The sequence below is a fragment of the Mus musculus genome, chromosome 13 (assembly GCF_000001635.26).
Source record: "Mus musculus strain C57BL/6J chromosome 13, GRCm38.p6 C57BL/6J".
In the NCBI taxonomy this organism is placed as follows: Eukaryota; Metazoa; Chordata; class Mammalia; order Rodentia; family Muridae; genus Mus; species Mus musculus.
Window position 1 is genome coordinate 21,024,751 of NC_000079.6, and position 14,255 is coordinate 21,039,005.

General features: G+C 41.6%; 1 protein-coding gene across 5 annotated transcripts in view; it reads left to right on the top strand.

The window, feature by feature from the left end:
* The window catches only part of Aoah (acyloxyacyl hydrolase), a 242,515-nt gene extending 230,648 nt beyond the window's left edge, over positions 1-11,867 (top strand). For all 5 annotated transcript variants that reach the window (XM_011244309.1, XM_017315521.1, XM_011244310.1 and 2 more), the window contains 2 exons: positions 9,815-10,086; positions 11,365-11,867. In XM_011244309.1, the coding sequence (XP_011242611.1) occupies positions 9,815-10,066 (252 nt within the window). In that variant the 3' untranslated portion in view covers positions 10,067-10,086; positions 11,365-11,867. The remainder of the gene's footprint in view (positions 1-9,814; positions 10,087-11,364) is intronic.
* The last annotated feature ends 2,388 nt before the right edge of the window (positions 11,868-14,255 follow it).

Consider the following 14,255-nt stretch of genomic DNA (forward strand, 5'->3'; position numbering starts at 1 on the left):
AAAACATTATGTTGGAAACACCATGCTTCCACAAGCTTCAAAATGCATGTGGACACATTTTGAAGGTCTCTCCTGGGGCCTTGGAAGGTACACTGGGAATTTTCAGTCATCCTAGCAGCTTCAGCTCCATTCATGGGTTGTTTGCCAAGACTTATGTAAGCTTTGGTGGGGGAGGGAGCAATAACTTTAAAAATGTTACACCATTCATTTCCCTCACAGCACCATTCTCGGTTGAGCACAACCTGAGCATGTGCCCTGGAGGCAGATCCACCAGAGGCACTGACGTACTACCAGGGACTACTCTTTAAAGGAGACGATAAGAACGTGGGAGATGAGTTTGAGAGTGCAAGGCTTGGGTGTGAGTCTGGAAGCCGAGCATGCTTACTTTCCAATGTGTCCTCTTATGCAATCTTGTCAATCACACAACTCATTTCAGTGTTTTGGCATCTCATATTACTTTTAAGCACCAGTACTTGTTACAATGTAATTTTGTTACTGGTTTTATTTGAAATCTTAATCATTCCGTCTCAATAAAGCTCAGAGAGTCCTGCACTAAAACTGCTTATTGCTTTAACAAGAAGTCTATCCACTTCTCTTCATTCCAAAGCATCTATAGTTGAGGCTAGAGAGGTGGCTTAGTGGCTAAAAGCACTGACTGCTCTTACTTTAATTGAATGTGGCACCTGCATCAAGACTCACAACTATCTGTAAATTTGGTTCCAGTGGATCTGACACCCTGCTCTGGGCTGTCACAGGTACCAGGATACATGTAGTACATAGTCATGCATGCAAGTGAAACACCTACAAATAAAATAATTTCTAAAATTTTCACTGCATCTCATTGCTGTTCCCAAAATACACATGAAGTTGGTTGTCTTTTATTGCTTTGCTGCTGGGTGAGGGGAAGGGAAAGCTAGCACAGAATTTTATTTTAAGGTCTTATCTTCCAGATGGCCAAAGGGACCAGACTTATGATAAAAGTTGTAAGGACCAGGCTAGAGAGATGGCTCAGTGGTTAGGAGTACCTGCTGTTCACAACCACCCATAGCTACAGAAATCCAACTCCCTCTTCAGACCTCTCATGTGGTACATATAAATACATGCAAGCAAAACACTCCTCATATAAAGTGAATTAGTCTTTATTAAAGGGAAAAACCTGCATTTAAGGGAAAAATGTGAGGAATCCAGTGGAACTGAATAGGAAGGCTGTCAGAGTAAAGAGGAGCTCAAGGGTCCTTCTTCCTGGCACTGCCAAGAACCCTGCCTAGAGTCTCTTACAGAGTTACCTTGCTGTGTAATTGAACCATGTAATACTCTGCTCTCTGTCACTCTCACAAAATAGCTGTGATAATTAACTTATATTAAGAGCAGATTTGTTTTGACTCATAGTTGTTTAGTTCTGCACATGTTCAAATGGACTCATTGTTGAGATCCCAAGACGGGGCCGTGTATCTTGTCAGAAGACTGTGGTAGAGCAAAACCTCTCGTGACAGAGCTAGGAAGCAAGAGCAGAAGAAGAGGCCAGGCTGTTAGAATATTCTGCAGCAGCAGGCACCCAGCCACCTAAAGCCTTCTCACCATGCTTCACCTCTTTGAAGCTTAACCCACTCCCCAAAACCCCAGGCACCAAGCCTTTAACATCTAAGCCTCTGAGAAATGTTTAGCATCCTAAGAATAGCACAGCAACTCCAGCTCCAGACTGGCTCAGCCCAAGAGGGCACTAATGGCTGAGACCTGAGCCCTGACCAGATTCCTGAGCGCTGAGGAATCAAGGGGCACAAAAGAACCGTTGACCCTATGTCTTAATTAAGGTTTTATTGCTGTGAAGAGACACCAGTTCAAAGGCAACTTTTATAAAGACAAACATTTAACTGGGGCTGGCTTACAGTTTCAGAGGTTTAGTCCATTATCATCATAGCAGAAAACATGGAGTGTGCAGGTAGACATGGTGCCGGAGGAGCCGAGTTCCAAAGGCAGCCAGGAGGGGACTGTGAAGTGGACATTTCTGGTTTCTTTGGAGACTCAGTTGTGTCATGTGATGTTTTTCTAGAAGCTGTCTTATGAGAGGATGTTTTGCTGAAGCAGACAACATGAAAGGATGTTTTGCTAGGGCAGACACTTGAGGGGATATGTGAAGTTTGGAAAGAATATAAGTGGAACCCAACAGACAGTGACGATGCTCTTGCATTGGTTTACCTTGCAATGCTTTGCTGGTCTTTGCTTGTTGTGACTTCATAGCGAGAAATGCACCAAAGAACTTCCGGCTTCTTCTTGCCACTCCCATGAACTCATGCCAATTTGGCAGAGCCTCTCAGTTTTTTCTGGATCGAGTCGCTGCTGCTGATTCGTGTTTGAAATAACCCGAAAGAACTACTTCTAAACAGCTCCACACCCCTCTTTTCCTATTAACAATCTTTCTTCCATACTTTTGATCAGTGGGCTAGAATGGAGGTTGAAATGTTTAAGAACCCTTATTAAAATAGGTTTTGAAAAATCTAAACTTAGAGAACCCCAGGGAGCCAAAAGTCTCTTCCACACTGGCACAATTTGAGCACTCGGAGACCTCAAAGCTCACTTACACAGTGACACACGTCCTGCAACAAGGCCACCTATTCTGACAAGGCCACACCTCCTAATAGTGCCACTTCCCTTGGGCCAAGCATATTCAAGCCACTATACCCTATCTCTGTTTTTGAGAAAAATACCAATGCGACGTAAATAAATATGAAGTGAAAATAAGTAATGAATCCCAATACTGTCACAACAACTGGTGTGTGGGGCTAGGTTGTTATTTCCTTGTTGGTGTATCAAAATACTTGACAAAAGAAACTTAAGGAAGGTAGGTTTATCTGGGATACCGTTTGAGGGTACAGTCCAACATGATGTCATTAATCAAGAAAATGTCCCATGGACTTGTCCACATGCCAAATGGGTGGAGGTATTTTTTCAATTGAGGTTCTATTTCACCAGATGACTCTGGCTGTATGATCTTGCCAAAATTATGATGATGACAACGACAAAGACAACACTGATGATAATAGCTAGCATGATCAAGAAGCTAAGAATGATAGCTGTTGGTTCTTAGCTCACTTTTTTCTTAGTCAGTCAGTCTAGGACCACAGAACATAGAACACTGCTGCCAACATTCATAGTGGGTCTTCCCATATCAATTAACTCAATCTAGAAACTTTTTCACAGGCCTAATTAGGTTTGTCTTCTGAGTGATTCTAGATCATATCAACTTGACAGTATCAACCATCACAGGAGCCAATGGGAGAACCATCTCTGTCTTCATCTTCTCTTCTAATGGCCAATTCACTCAGGTTTCTTCTTTGAGATTTGCCCAGGTCTTCCTCCAGGATTGGAAACATCCTGAGGAAACTCTTAGTGCTGGAAGTACTTCTAGCATCTAGACTCCTTTCATTTGCAGCCAACTGTGAAGGTTTCAGATCCTACCCAATATTTCCATTTTGGCTAACCCTGAAGTCAGGTATTCAACCTTAGATTTGTCAAAATCATGATGGTGAGTGCCATTCCCTGAGAGGCACCTGGTGCCTTGCCCCTCTCTCCATGTTCTTCCTCAGCTCAGAGGCTAGAATATCTTAAGGATAAATGCCTAAACTTGAATCGAGGCTCCAGAGCCAGAAGGTAGCTGCCATGTTTATTCTTGTGTTCATAGACACTAGGACAACGACTAACCCACCACAAGTGACCTCCAATGAATGAATCAGTTTAATTATTAATTAATGGTTAATGGTGCCTTATAGATCATCCTTTCTTTTTTGCTTTATAAAAAAAACTTTCTATCAATACATTCAAATTAAATCCATTGGATTTTGGTCCATGTAGTGAAAGTGAAGGAAGAAAATCTGTCTACTAAAAGGTTGCCTTCCTCCCAAAGTACCCTGGTTACAAGACCTGGGTCTGCTGTGTAAGTTTCCTCTATACACCCCTAAATTTTCTCATAATTAATTCCTCCTATTACCAAAATACATGTCTGTCCAGTGCCCCTTTACTCAAATGGAGTTGATTATGCTCCATTCAGAACAATTATAAAAACCTTTGTGTCCACTTGTTTCCAGTTTCCAGCCACAAAAGAGTCTTATGGGCTTGGAATCTAGTAAAAGGGAAAACTATGAAAGGTCCCACAAGAAAAACAGGTCTGCTAACAGTCTTCATGTGAGACTCAAATTAATACAGCAGAATGAGTGTTCTGGGCCCATTTCTACTCTTATGTAATCTCCCTAGAAAAGGTGTGCTTACCTGGGAACCATAGGAACAAGCTTAACTAGAAGTAGCCAGCATCTCAGTGAGAAAATATTAGGTCTTCTCTGTCATTGAACTGAACTTGAACATTGCCTTTCATCATGCATGTAAGAAACAAATTCAGCTGAATTCAGTAGCTGAACTTGCTTCAGATATTTCTAAGTCTCCCTGCAGTTCTTACAGAGACAGTTCTTAAGAGGCTGGAAAGTCGTCACGTGTCCTCCCAAACAGTGGCTTGGCTGCTTCCAGCAGAGGAACCACACATCACCCTGGTTTCAGCCTCCAACAGGCAGTCACAGCATTTCAGCAGCCAATCAATCTATAGCTTTCCTTTCAATGAGCTTTTTCCAAAAAGATGCCTTCTTTAAGATCTCATTGATTCATTAACATTAAACTCACACCCAGCAGCACTGTACGACATGCCTCAATGAAGTTTCTCAGCACATATTTTCTCTTTCAGACATGCAGCATTCTTGACTGACTAAGGAACACCAGGCAGCACAAATGCACTGTTACACTGTTTGAGGACATTCATTCAGTGAAATCACACACACGCACACACGCACACACACACACACATGCACACACGCTACAAAAACGTGTCACTAAATATAGCAAGTAAAGGACACCTGTTTGTGCTAGGACTGCTGAAAGCGAGCATCAGAATGTCTACGTAGACCTCAGTTGCAGATACGTGTTTTCATGGCTTAGCATAGCCATAGCCATGAATAGCTGTAAAAGCACCCCAAGTATTAACTTCATGCTCTAAACAAATTTTAGCAAGTACACAATCCCCGAATGCATAATCCACGAGTAATAAGTATCTAGTTTTATATTGAAACATCATTCACAGCCATCAATGCTTCGAACTTGCTGAGATTATTACAGCCACTGTTGAATTTTGTCGTTTACCACCTTCCAAAAGAAGCGCATATGGCCGAGGGGTAGTAAGAGGATTGAGTTCAAGGCCGGGCAGGGCTATGTAGCAAGAAAGGATCTCAAATAACTGAATAAATGTTGTTCTGAAAAAGGAACCTGAGGCTGCTTAGCATGTGTGTCTGTATGTCAAGGACAGGGGATGGGATGGTACAAAGATTTCTTGCTTTGGGGACTGATACAAAGAGGAGGAAATCCATTGTCTGATATGTTTGGAAGAGTCTCCTAGATGGTCACAGGACTGAAGATCTGGAGCCAAGAAGTCAGTTCGGCTCATTCTTTATCCACCATTTTGACCTGAGCTTCATCATCTCATGAAACCTCAGCACCCTGTGCCCTCACATTCTTTACAAACACCCTGAAAGATGCTGCTTGTAGGGATTCTCTTCTGTCTGATATTCTTCCAGGACATTAAGGACATCTTTTCCAAGTCCTATCTATTGTGAAGCAAGATGTATTTGGAATCCTCTTCCATGACAGTTGCTTCCCTAGCAGAAATACCAAAGGCAGCCCTCTCCTGGGCCCCAAGTACACATTCTCTGTGCTGTGTGGAGAAATGGATGCATCAGTATGCTATTACCATGTCACTTTCTCATTTAATCTGAGTACAGAATCCATGTTTGCCCGGCAGGATGAACTTCCTTCATCTGATTTGGCAGAGGTTCCAGGATAAATATTCATGCAGGCAGGGGACTCTTTTAATCTGGTCTTTTGCTTAGAGTGGAGAGATGTTGCTTTTTAAGCCCATTTTCTGGGTCATATCTTAAAACCACAATATCAAAAAACAATGGTCTCATCATGAGGAATCAATGTTAAGGAGGATTACACGTCTAAAGCTGTTGGGTGGATAGAAATGAAGAGGAAACAAAGGCTACAACAGAGTGTGTAAGAGTTTCTTAGAGACTGCTCTAAGAAACTTCCTGTTTTATTTTAAATGAATCAAGTAGGACATTTACAAAAATCCCTGCAGCCTCCGAACCCTGTAAGTACATCTTCTGAGCTCAACAAGCCCAAGCAGATAAGCCACAGGGACAGGGTGGATGGAAGGTGGCACCAAGGGCTTCTGGCCAGCTCCAGGCACTCCAGACCCAGGAGACCTTTCCATTTCTTTGTGCTTTGCACAGGCTCAGGAAGCCCCTGAGGTGTTCGTGTTTTTAAAGTGATTTCCACACTGTAGCTCTGCAAATATCAGTAGAAGCCAGGTCTTAGAGCAAGTATGCCAGGGAGCAGCGGACTGTTAAGGCCTTCGTGGAGATCGAAGGCTGTCTAACCATCATGTGAAGAACAGTCTCTGTTCTCCAGGCTCCTGGAAGGGACACATGGCAACACAAAGCCAAGAAAGTGGTAAGGCCAAAGGACTGGTAACACACACACACACACACACACACACACACACACACACACTCACACACACACACACACACACACACACACACACACACACACACAGACACACACCACACTGAGATGTGTATAATATATAGATGTAATTTATTTATTTTTTTAATTAGGTATTTTCCTTGTTTACATTTCCAATGCTATCCCAAAAGTCCCCCATACCCACCCCCACAATCCCTTACCCACCCACTTCCCCTTTTTGGCCCTGGCGTTCCCCTGTACTGGGGCATATAAAGTTTGCAAGTCCAATGGGCCTCTCTTTGCAGTGATGGCTGACTAGGCCATCTTTTTTTTTTCATTTTTATAGGCTTTTTGCCTGCATGTATGCATATGCATCACATCTACATGTGCATGTGGCACATGGAGGTCACAAGATGGCACTGGATTCTCTAGGACGGAAATTACAGAGAGTTGTGAGCCATGGTGTGGGTGCTGAGAATCAAACCTGGGTCCTATGGAACAAAAGAAAATACTCATAATCCCTGAGCCATCTTGCCACCACCCCCTTTTAAGATTTATTTTCATTGTGCTTAGGGTGATGATATAATGGGGAGGGTGCTCACAGAGGCCAAGAAGATGTTGGCGCCCTTATGGCTAGAGTTACCGATGGTTGTGAGATGTGGGTCCTGGAAACTGAACACAAGTCCACTGGAAGAGCACCAAGCACTCTTAATTGCTGAGCATCTCTCCAGATCCTGGTGCCAGTCTTACCCATGTCAGAGCGATGCTTGTAGCATCTTGATGCTACAGCTAGCCTTGGCAAGAGCTGTGCTTGCAGAGTGGCAAATGACAAACATAGAGCATGTGTTTTCTCATATAACAGTTACCCCTTGGCAGGCCTGCAATGGTTCTCTACTTTTACATGGAGGGAAGAATTGCTCAAGATGCCACAGCTCACAAATTAGAAAGCAAGACGGTGAAGCTAGGCCTCAGGTCCGTGTTTCTAGCTGCTGATCTACCCTACCTTCATTAAGAAGTTAGTCATGGTAAAGAGGGACACACACACACACACACACACACACACACACCAACAGAAGCTGGAGCAGCTAACAGTCACTAATGAAGGGTCAGATTCTTCAGTGATATCATCACTGCTGCTTTCCCCTCACTCAAGAAAATAACCTCCCACCCATGCTCACTAGACTGCTCTAATGAAGTACAGTGGCCCCTCCCCAAAGGGCATGGAAGGAATGGGACAATTGGATAGAAAAGAGTTTTGGGCAGGGGAGGAACTATACATATAATGGGGAAGTATATGATCAAAATGCATTACGTATGCATGTGAAATTGTGGAGGGATTGGTTTTTAAAACTCATGAACTGGAACACCTATGATTGGTGTTGCTTTGTTATGTACCAATTTTATGGGATGGTGAGAGGCAGGATGCTCAAACGCATGCAGATGCCATTCACCATGATCAGAGTCAGTCAACAGGGAGTTTCTAAGACCTTAAGGCCGACACTAATACTGTAGTCCTATAGTCAGGTCATTTTTCTAAGAAACCTTGGAAGTCTATAAATGGTCACTGGGAAAGTCTATTAAAATGCTACGTGGTTTATTGTGGCCTGCAATATTTTTACAAGCATATAAAAAGCATTGTGCGCCTGTATTTTTACTAAGTTATTGATTTCATTACAAGAAAGATACATGAGACAAAATAAAAGTTTACCTTCCTAAACCTCAGTGTAATAATTTAGAAAAGGGAAGCTAGATGGAAAGGAGCAGACATAATTGGGCTATAGAAAGGGCGAGTCACCTTGAAAGCACAACTTTACAATTCCACTACTTCAATTCATTCCCATCCTGACAAATTACACAAAACAAAGCCAGAGTGTTTTCCCTGTATGGCCAAGACATTTATTAAGCCAGTGACTTCTACTATGTCATATAAAGAAGCAGAGTCCACTCACAGTTTGCAAAAGGAGGCAGGAGACATTAATTAGATGCCAGATTCTGTTGTCACAGCACTAAGGCAGATGAGCTGCCCAGACCCTGTGCACAGCAGGAGCTTCAGAGCACTGGCTATGCTGCCATCTGGCGTGCTGGCTGCACTTGCTCTCTGCTTCCTCCCCTGCCATACTTGGCTTCTCAGCGGTAGTGCCAGCCGCAACTTGGTTCTGCCCATCAGCTGGAATGATCATTGTGGCACCATATTTTTTGTCAGAGACACCAAAGAAAATAAAGAACCATGTGAAAGATGGGCAAATACCAAATGTTGGCAAATCTCTCCAGAGTTCTTGCCCCCGTATAACACTTCACATTCTAGAACGTGTTAGAGGCGATGTAATGTAACATACGCACTGGGAGTCAGGCCTTAGTTTGTATGTTGGCTGAGCTCTGTGACTTTGGGAAAGCCACTTGCCTATACCAATTCTCACAGACCCCCCTTTCTATTCTATGATTAATAAGCGAGCTCTGTGAGCGCTGGATGAACTAACACACCTATCTAGGACACCTATTACAGGCCCCAGCACCTTGCCTACATACGCCAATCCAAAACTCCCTATCAACCACAAATCATCTGAACGCAAATCCTCATCTACTTGGACATAACACCATTTGGTCTCTACTTAGCCCTTTCAACAAAAGCATTTCTGTTTCCCTAGAGAAAAATGAGGGCTATTGGGGAGTTTCTCTCAATCCTTTGACATAATACATTATACATTATCTATACACCAGATTAACTCAATGAATTTAAAAAAAACATATTTATGTTTAACTCTGTGTGTGTGTGTGTGTGTGTGTGTGTGTGTGTGTGTGTGTGTGTAGTGCCCTTGGAGGCCAGAAAAAGTTGTTAGATAACCTTCATCTGCTGTTGGAGTAACAGCAATTGTGAACCACCAAAAGTATGTACTAGAAAATGAACAGGTCCCCTGAGTACAATATATGGTCTTAACCCCTATACTATCCCTTCAGCTCCTCTATAAACTCAAAACATCCTGTTCTGATGCATATCTGGCCCACAAAATTGCAGGTAAGAGACAATGTGCCTAATGACCTCTCTATAGATTCCCTGTTTCCAATTCACCGAATTCCAAGTCTTCCAGTGCATGGTTTCTGCAGACTTTTTGAGTCTGTGGAAACTGACCATGCCACCTTTGGGGTGCATCCCCAGCATTCCAGTGACTGTGGCCTCATCTTCCAAGAGAGAAGAATAGTTTCTCTTTTTTCTTAATTTTTAATTTCATTTTATTCCTTTATTTTATGTTCACAGGTTGGGAGTGGCACACATGTTATTGTTATGGGAGAACAATTGGCAGGAATCAGGTCTCTCCTTCCACTACGGGAGCTCCAGAGATCAGACACAAGTCATCAAGTCTGTGTCAGCTGCCTTTACCCTATGAACCATTTCCTGGCCCAAGAAGTACAGCTTCGAAGCAAAGCATCTCCAGCCAGCACTGAAGTCCCAAGAACACAGACTTTAAGGAAGAAAAACTACAAGTGCTTTGTTCACAGGACACCATAGGACAGATGAACAAAGCCAAGGTATTTAATGTGGGAATGACAGCCCATTCTGAGAACACACCTCACAACAAGTGTATGGCTTGTCCTTATGGCAGCAGATGCTAGGCAAGGGGAAATCTGGATAGAACTAACCTGTGGAGCCTGGGATTTGAAAAACACAAGGTGAGGGGCGATAGATAATACTCCATTTCAGGCTGCTTAATTGTCTGGCACACATTGTCCTAAAAGATACATCCTTCAGATGTCGCACTTGTAAATATACTTAGCTGCGACTAAAGCTAAACTCATGATTAACCTTAACTTAGTTAAGAGCATGCATAACTCAACTTCAATTTTCCACACCTCTGAAGAGCAGGATACCAAAGCAACTTAGCAAAACCAGTAGAGATGTGTTTGCACCATCTGGTGGCAAAGATGAAAAACTTCAACTGTGCATTATAGCTTTCACTGGAATTAACAAATTCAGTCCTCAGTTCAAAGAGGCTCTTGATTGACAGGCCAGTATTATTTCCTCAAATCCTTGACCTCCTCCTAGAATTTTTATTGATATAAAAATTCACACTAATAGCCGGAAAAGTGTCTTTTTAAAAAAAAATGTATCTCTTAGCACGTGAAATAATGTATATATGTATATACGTGTGTCTTAATTCTCATATGGTAGGACTTTAAAACACCAACCTGAGGTTTTAATGATACACTTGAATATATATATTATTAAAAACACCAAGTTGGTGTTTTAAAGCCCTACTATATGAGAATTAAGACACACATATATACACATACAATCCCTAGGTTCCCAGAATTCAACATTCTTCTAATCTATCTCAGAACGTGTTAAATATATTAAGCGAATAATAATAAATACAGGGATGTTTTAGTAATCATTCTTAGCTTGTGCATTTAAGTTAAAAATTGGGAAGACCTGCAAATATTTAAAATTATATTGGCAAAGACTATTCACCCAGAGCATGGATACTTTGCAGTTTGGTGTGTGTGTGTGTTCTAATTACACATACATACATGTGCCACATGCATGAAGCACTGAAGTTGCAAAAGGTTGTTAGTGGTCATTCAGGTTCTGAGAATCATACCTAAAGCCTCTACAACAGCCAGTGCTCTTAACAGCCAAACTGCCTTGCTAGCCCTAACAGTTTGAACCTCTTTTTTCTCTCCCCCATTTCCTGAGGCTGGACTGTACCACTACACTTCTGAACAGCAAGCAACCATGAACTAAAAGTCCTGTAAGTGTAGAACAACATAGACCTTTACCATTTTAATTTTTTTGTTTGTTTGTTTCAGGTACCAAGTCAAGTGACAAAGAGCTGGCACAGTGTAGCAAGAGAGCCAACCCCTCCATGTGTCACATTTGGCAGAGGCTCACCAACTAAGGTCTGGGAAGATTTTACAGTGGGGAAAGTGGTATGCCATGTGTGTCACTAACCAGATGATAAGATGGATACAGCTAACCCACAGTGGAACATTCTTTGTGATTTCCTATGGAAATACATGGGGCTCTTTCCTCTTGATCCAAAGATGGAAACTGGGATGAAAGTGAGGGAAAGTCAGGTAGGACTCATCTTAGCTCATAGCAGTCACTGCTATCAGAGTTCCTGTGTCTTCCTGGAGTGTTTGCTCCATGTGGCCTGATTTTTGCACTAGTTGCTAGAGACGACAGGGTGGCTGTCTAGGCTGGTCCCTATAGATGCATGCCAGTAGTAAAAGCTTATCTTGTATCTGTGGTGATCTTATCAAAAGGTTTTACTAATTGATTTTTCCAAGTTAGTAATAAAAAGATCAAAATCATAAATTTAGAAATCTCTATCTTATTTTATCATTTAATAGGTAGTACATTAAATGTAATTAAAATTAAAATATCCTACAAAGATAGCCTCACTCCTACTCCCAATTAGATAACTTCTATTCACTGTCTTCAATCTTTCTTTGCACAACTAAAAGAAAATATGACCTTACAGTCTTAATTCTCTCGCTCGCTCGCGCGCACACACACACACACACAGACACACACACACACACACACACGCACGCACGCACGCACATGCACACTCACACAGGCATGTGCATACACAGAGATATTAAGATATTATACTGGGTTACAAGATTTCCTTCTGGAAGCTTTCCAATGGCTGCCAAATAATTGAAAGGCTGAGAATCTGGTAGTTGTTCAGTCAGTGAAACTGGATGTCTCAGAAATCCCAATCTGGAGTCCTCATGGATTCCTAGAGAGATGTTGGTCTTTATAGTCTGTTTTGGAATACTAAAACTTTTGGCAGCAACCTGACAGTTGAACTTGCCAATGAGAATGTGGGCAAAAAAGCAAAGTTCTCCTCTTCCATATCCTTTTATCTGGGCTGCCACCAGAAAGTGTGGCCCAGATTTAAAGTAAGCTGTCCTGATTCAAATAATCTGATTAAGAAAAATGCCTCACTGGAATGCCCTGCAGCTTAGGTTCTAGCTTATTTCAAATGCAGTCAAATTGACAACCAAGACTTGCCATCACAGAGGGTATCTCTCTCATCCCAAAGGCCTGCTCAGGAATAGACTAGAGAGAGCTATTACAGGTACTCCCTTCAGACAGTGAATCAATTCAGATTTTTAATGGTTGTACCAAGTCATGGCCCCTGCTTTTTATAAATTCATACCAAAACTGAAGTTCATGCCTCCATTTCAAATAGTCTCACCAGTAAACCAGTTGTCTGGACACTTAGTTATGGAATGTGATTACTGTCTGTATTCATACAGGCCTTCTGGGATAGACCTGCATCTCATTTAGCCTTAAGATAAGGCAGGTTAAAAATAAGAGGAGGGTCTGAAAGGAGGGCTTCTCTCAAGACGTTTGTTTTTTACCTTTCACAAATTAATTCCCACTAGGCAGTGACTCTTTGTCAAGGTCAGGAATGACACTGTCTTCTAGCCCAGTCATGTTATTCATTTCAAATCAATGTCAAGAGCTGCCTGGAGATGACTTCTCTATTTTGTTGTCAAACCCATCATTTAACTTTACAGCTATGCTGCTCAGACACAAAGAATAGAATTCAAGAGTTCATTGGAAGAAAAGGCCTTACAATTTTTCTTAAAATATTTTCAGCTAAGAATCACAAAACATTCCTTAAAATAAACAGGAAGAAAAGCAGAATTCATTGTATTACAACAAAGGGCAGTGTTAAAATTCAATTTAAAAGGAATCCTTGTATCTGACATAATTAATTAAACAAGAAAGTCAATTTAGGTGGGCAAGCATTGTAAGTGATTATATTCACATTTCAAACGTTCCTCTAAGTTCACCAGCTACAGCATAAGGATGGGTCATTGTGCAGAAGTCTGAAGAATGATCTAGTCAACCTCTTCCACACATAAGCAGCCAGTATGCACTATCCTAGTCTCTAAAGAGAATCAGAATTTGAAGAGACTTAAGGGATTTCTGGGTGATTTCCTCCATTGTTTCTATTGTTTTCCACGTTTATATACACTTAATATAACCATGGTTTGTAAATTCCCCTGTAATTCTCAGAGGTGGAAAAGGGATCTTTTTTTGATCTGTTTATATGTTTGACTATGTCATTTACAGTATGTCACTTACAATAACATTTATAGCTGGTATGATCAGGGTTGAGAACAAACACTATTGACTGTTCTGACACTTGTTTATGGAAGCAGAAACACATACACTTATCACAGAGGCAGTCTACTGGCCTCTGGTGATTATTGGTCAGAAATTTTACTAGAGGAATGTAGTAATATCCATAAATTTTAAATCTGTGTAACACACACAGACACAGACACACAATTAAATAAAAATTTTAAAAGTGTTTTTTAAGCTGGACAGAGATAACAAGCCCTTACGCTGTAGAAACAGAAGAGTAAATCCTGATGCGGTTGTGAAAAGAACCTTCTTTCACTGATGGAAGGGATACAAACTGCTGCCAGCACTCTGGAAATCACTACGGAAAATCCTCAAAAGAACTAAAAATGAATCGACCATATGACCTAGCTATACCATTCCTTGGAGCATGTGCGAAGGACTCAACTACTCCACAGATACTTGCTCAACCACGTTCATTACCCACCCTATTCACAATAGCCAGGAAAGGGAAACAACCTAAATGCCCTTCAATTGATGACAATGCAAATGTGGCGCATATACACAATTGAATACTTTTAATTATTCATCC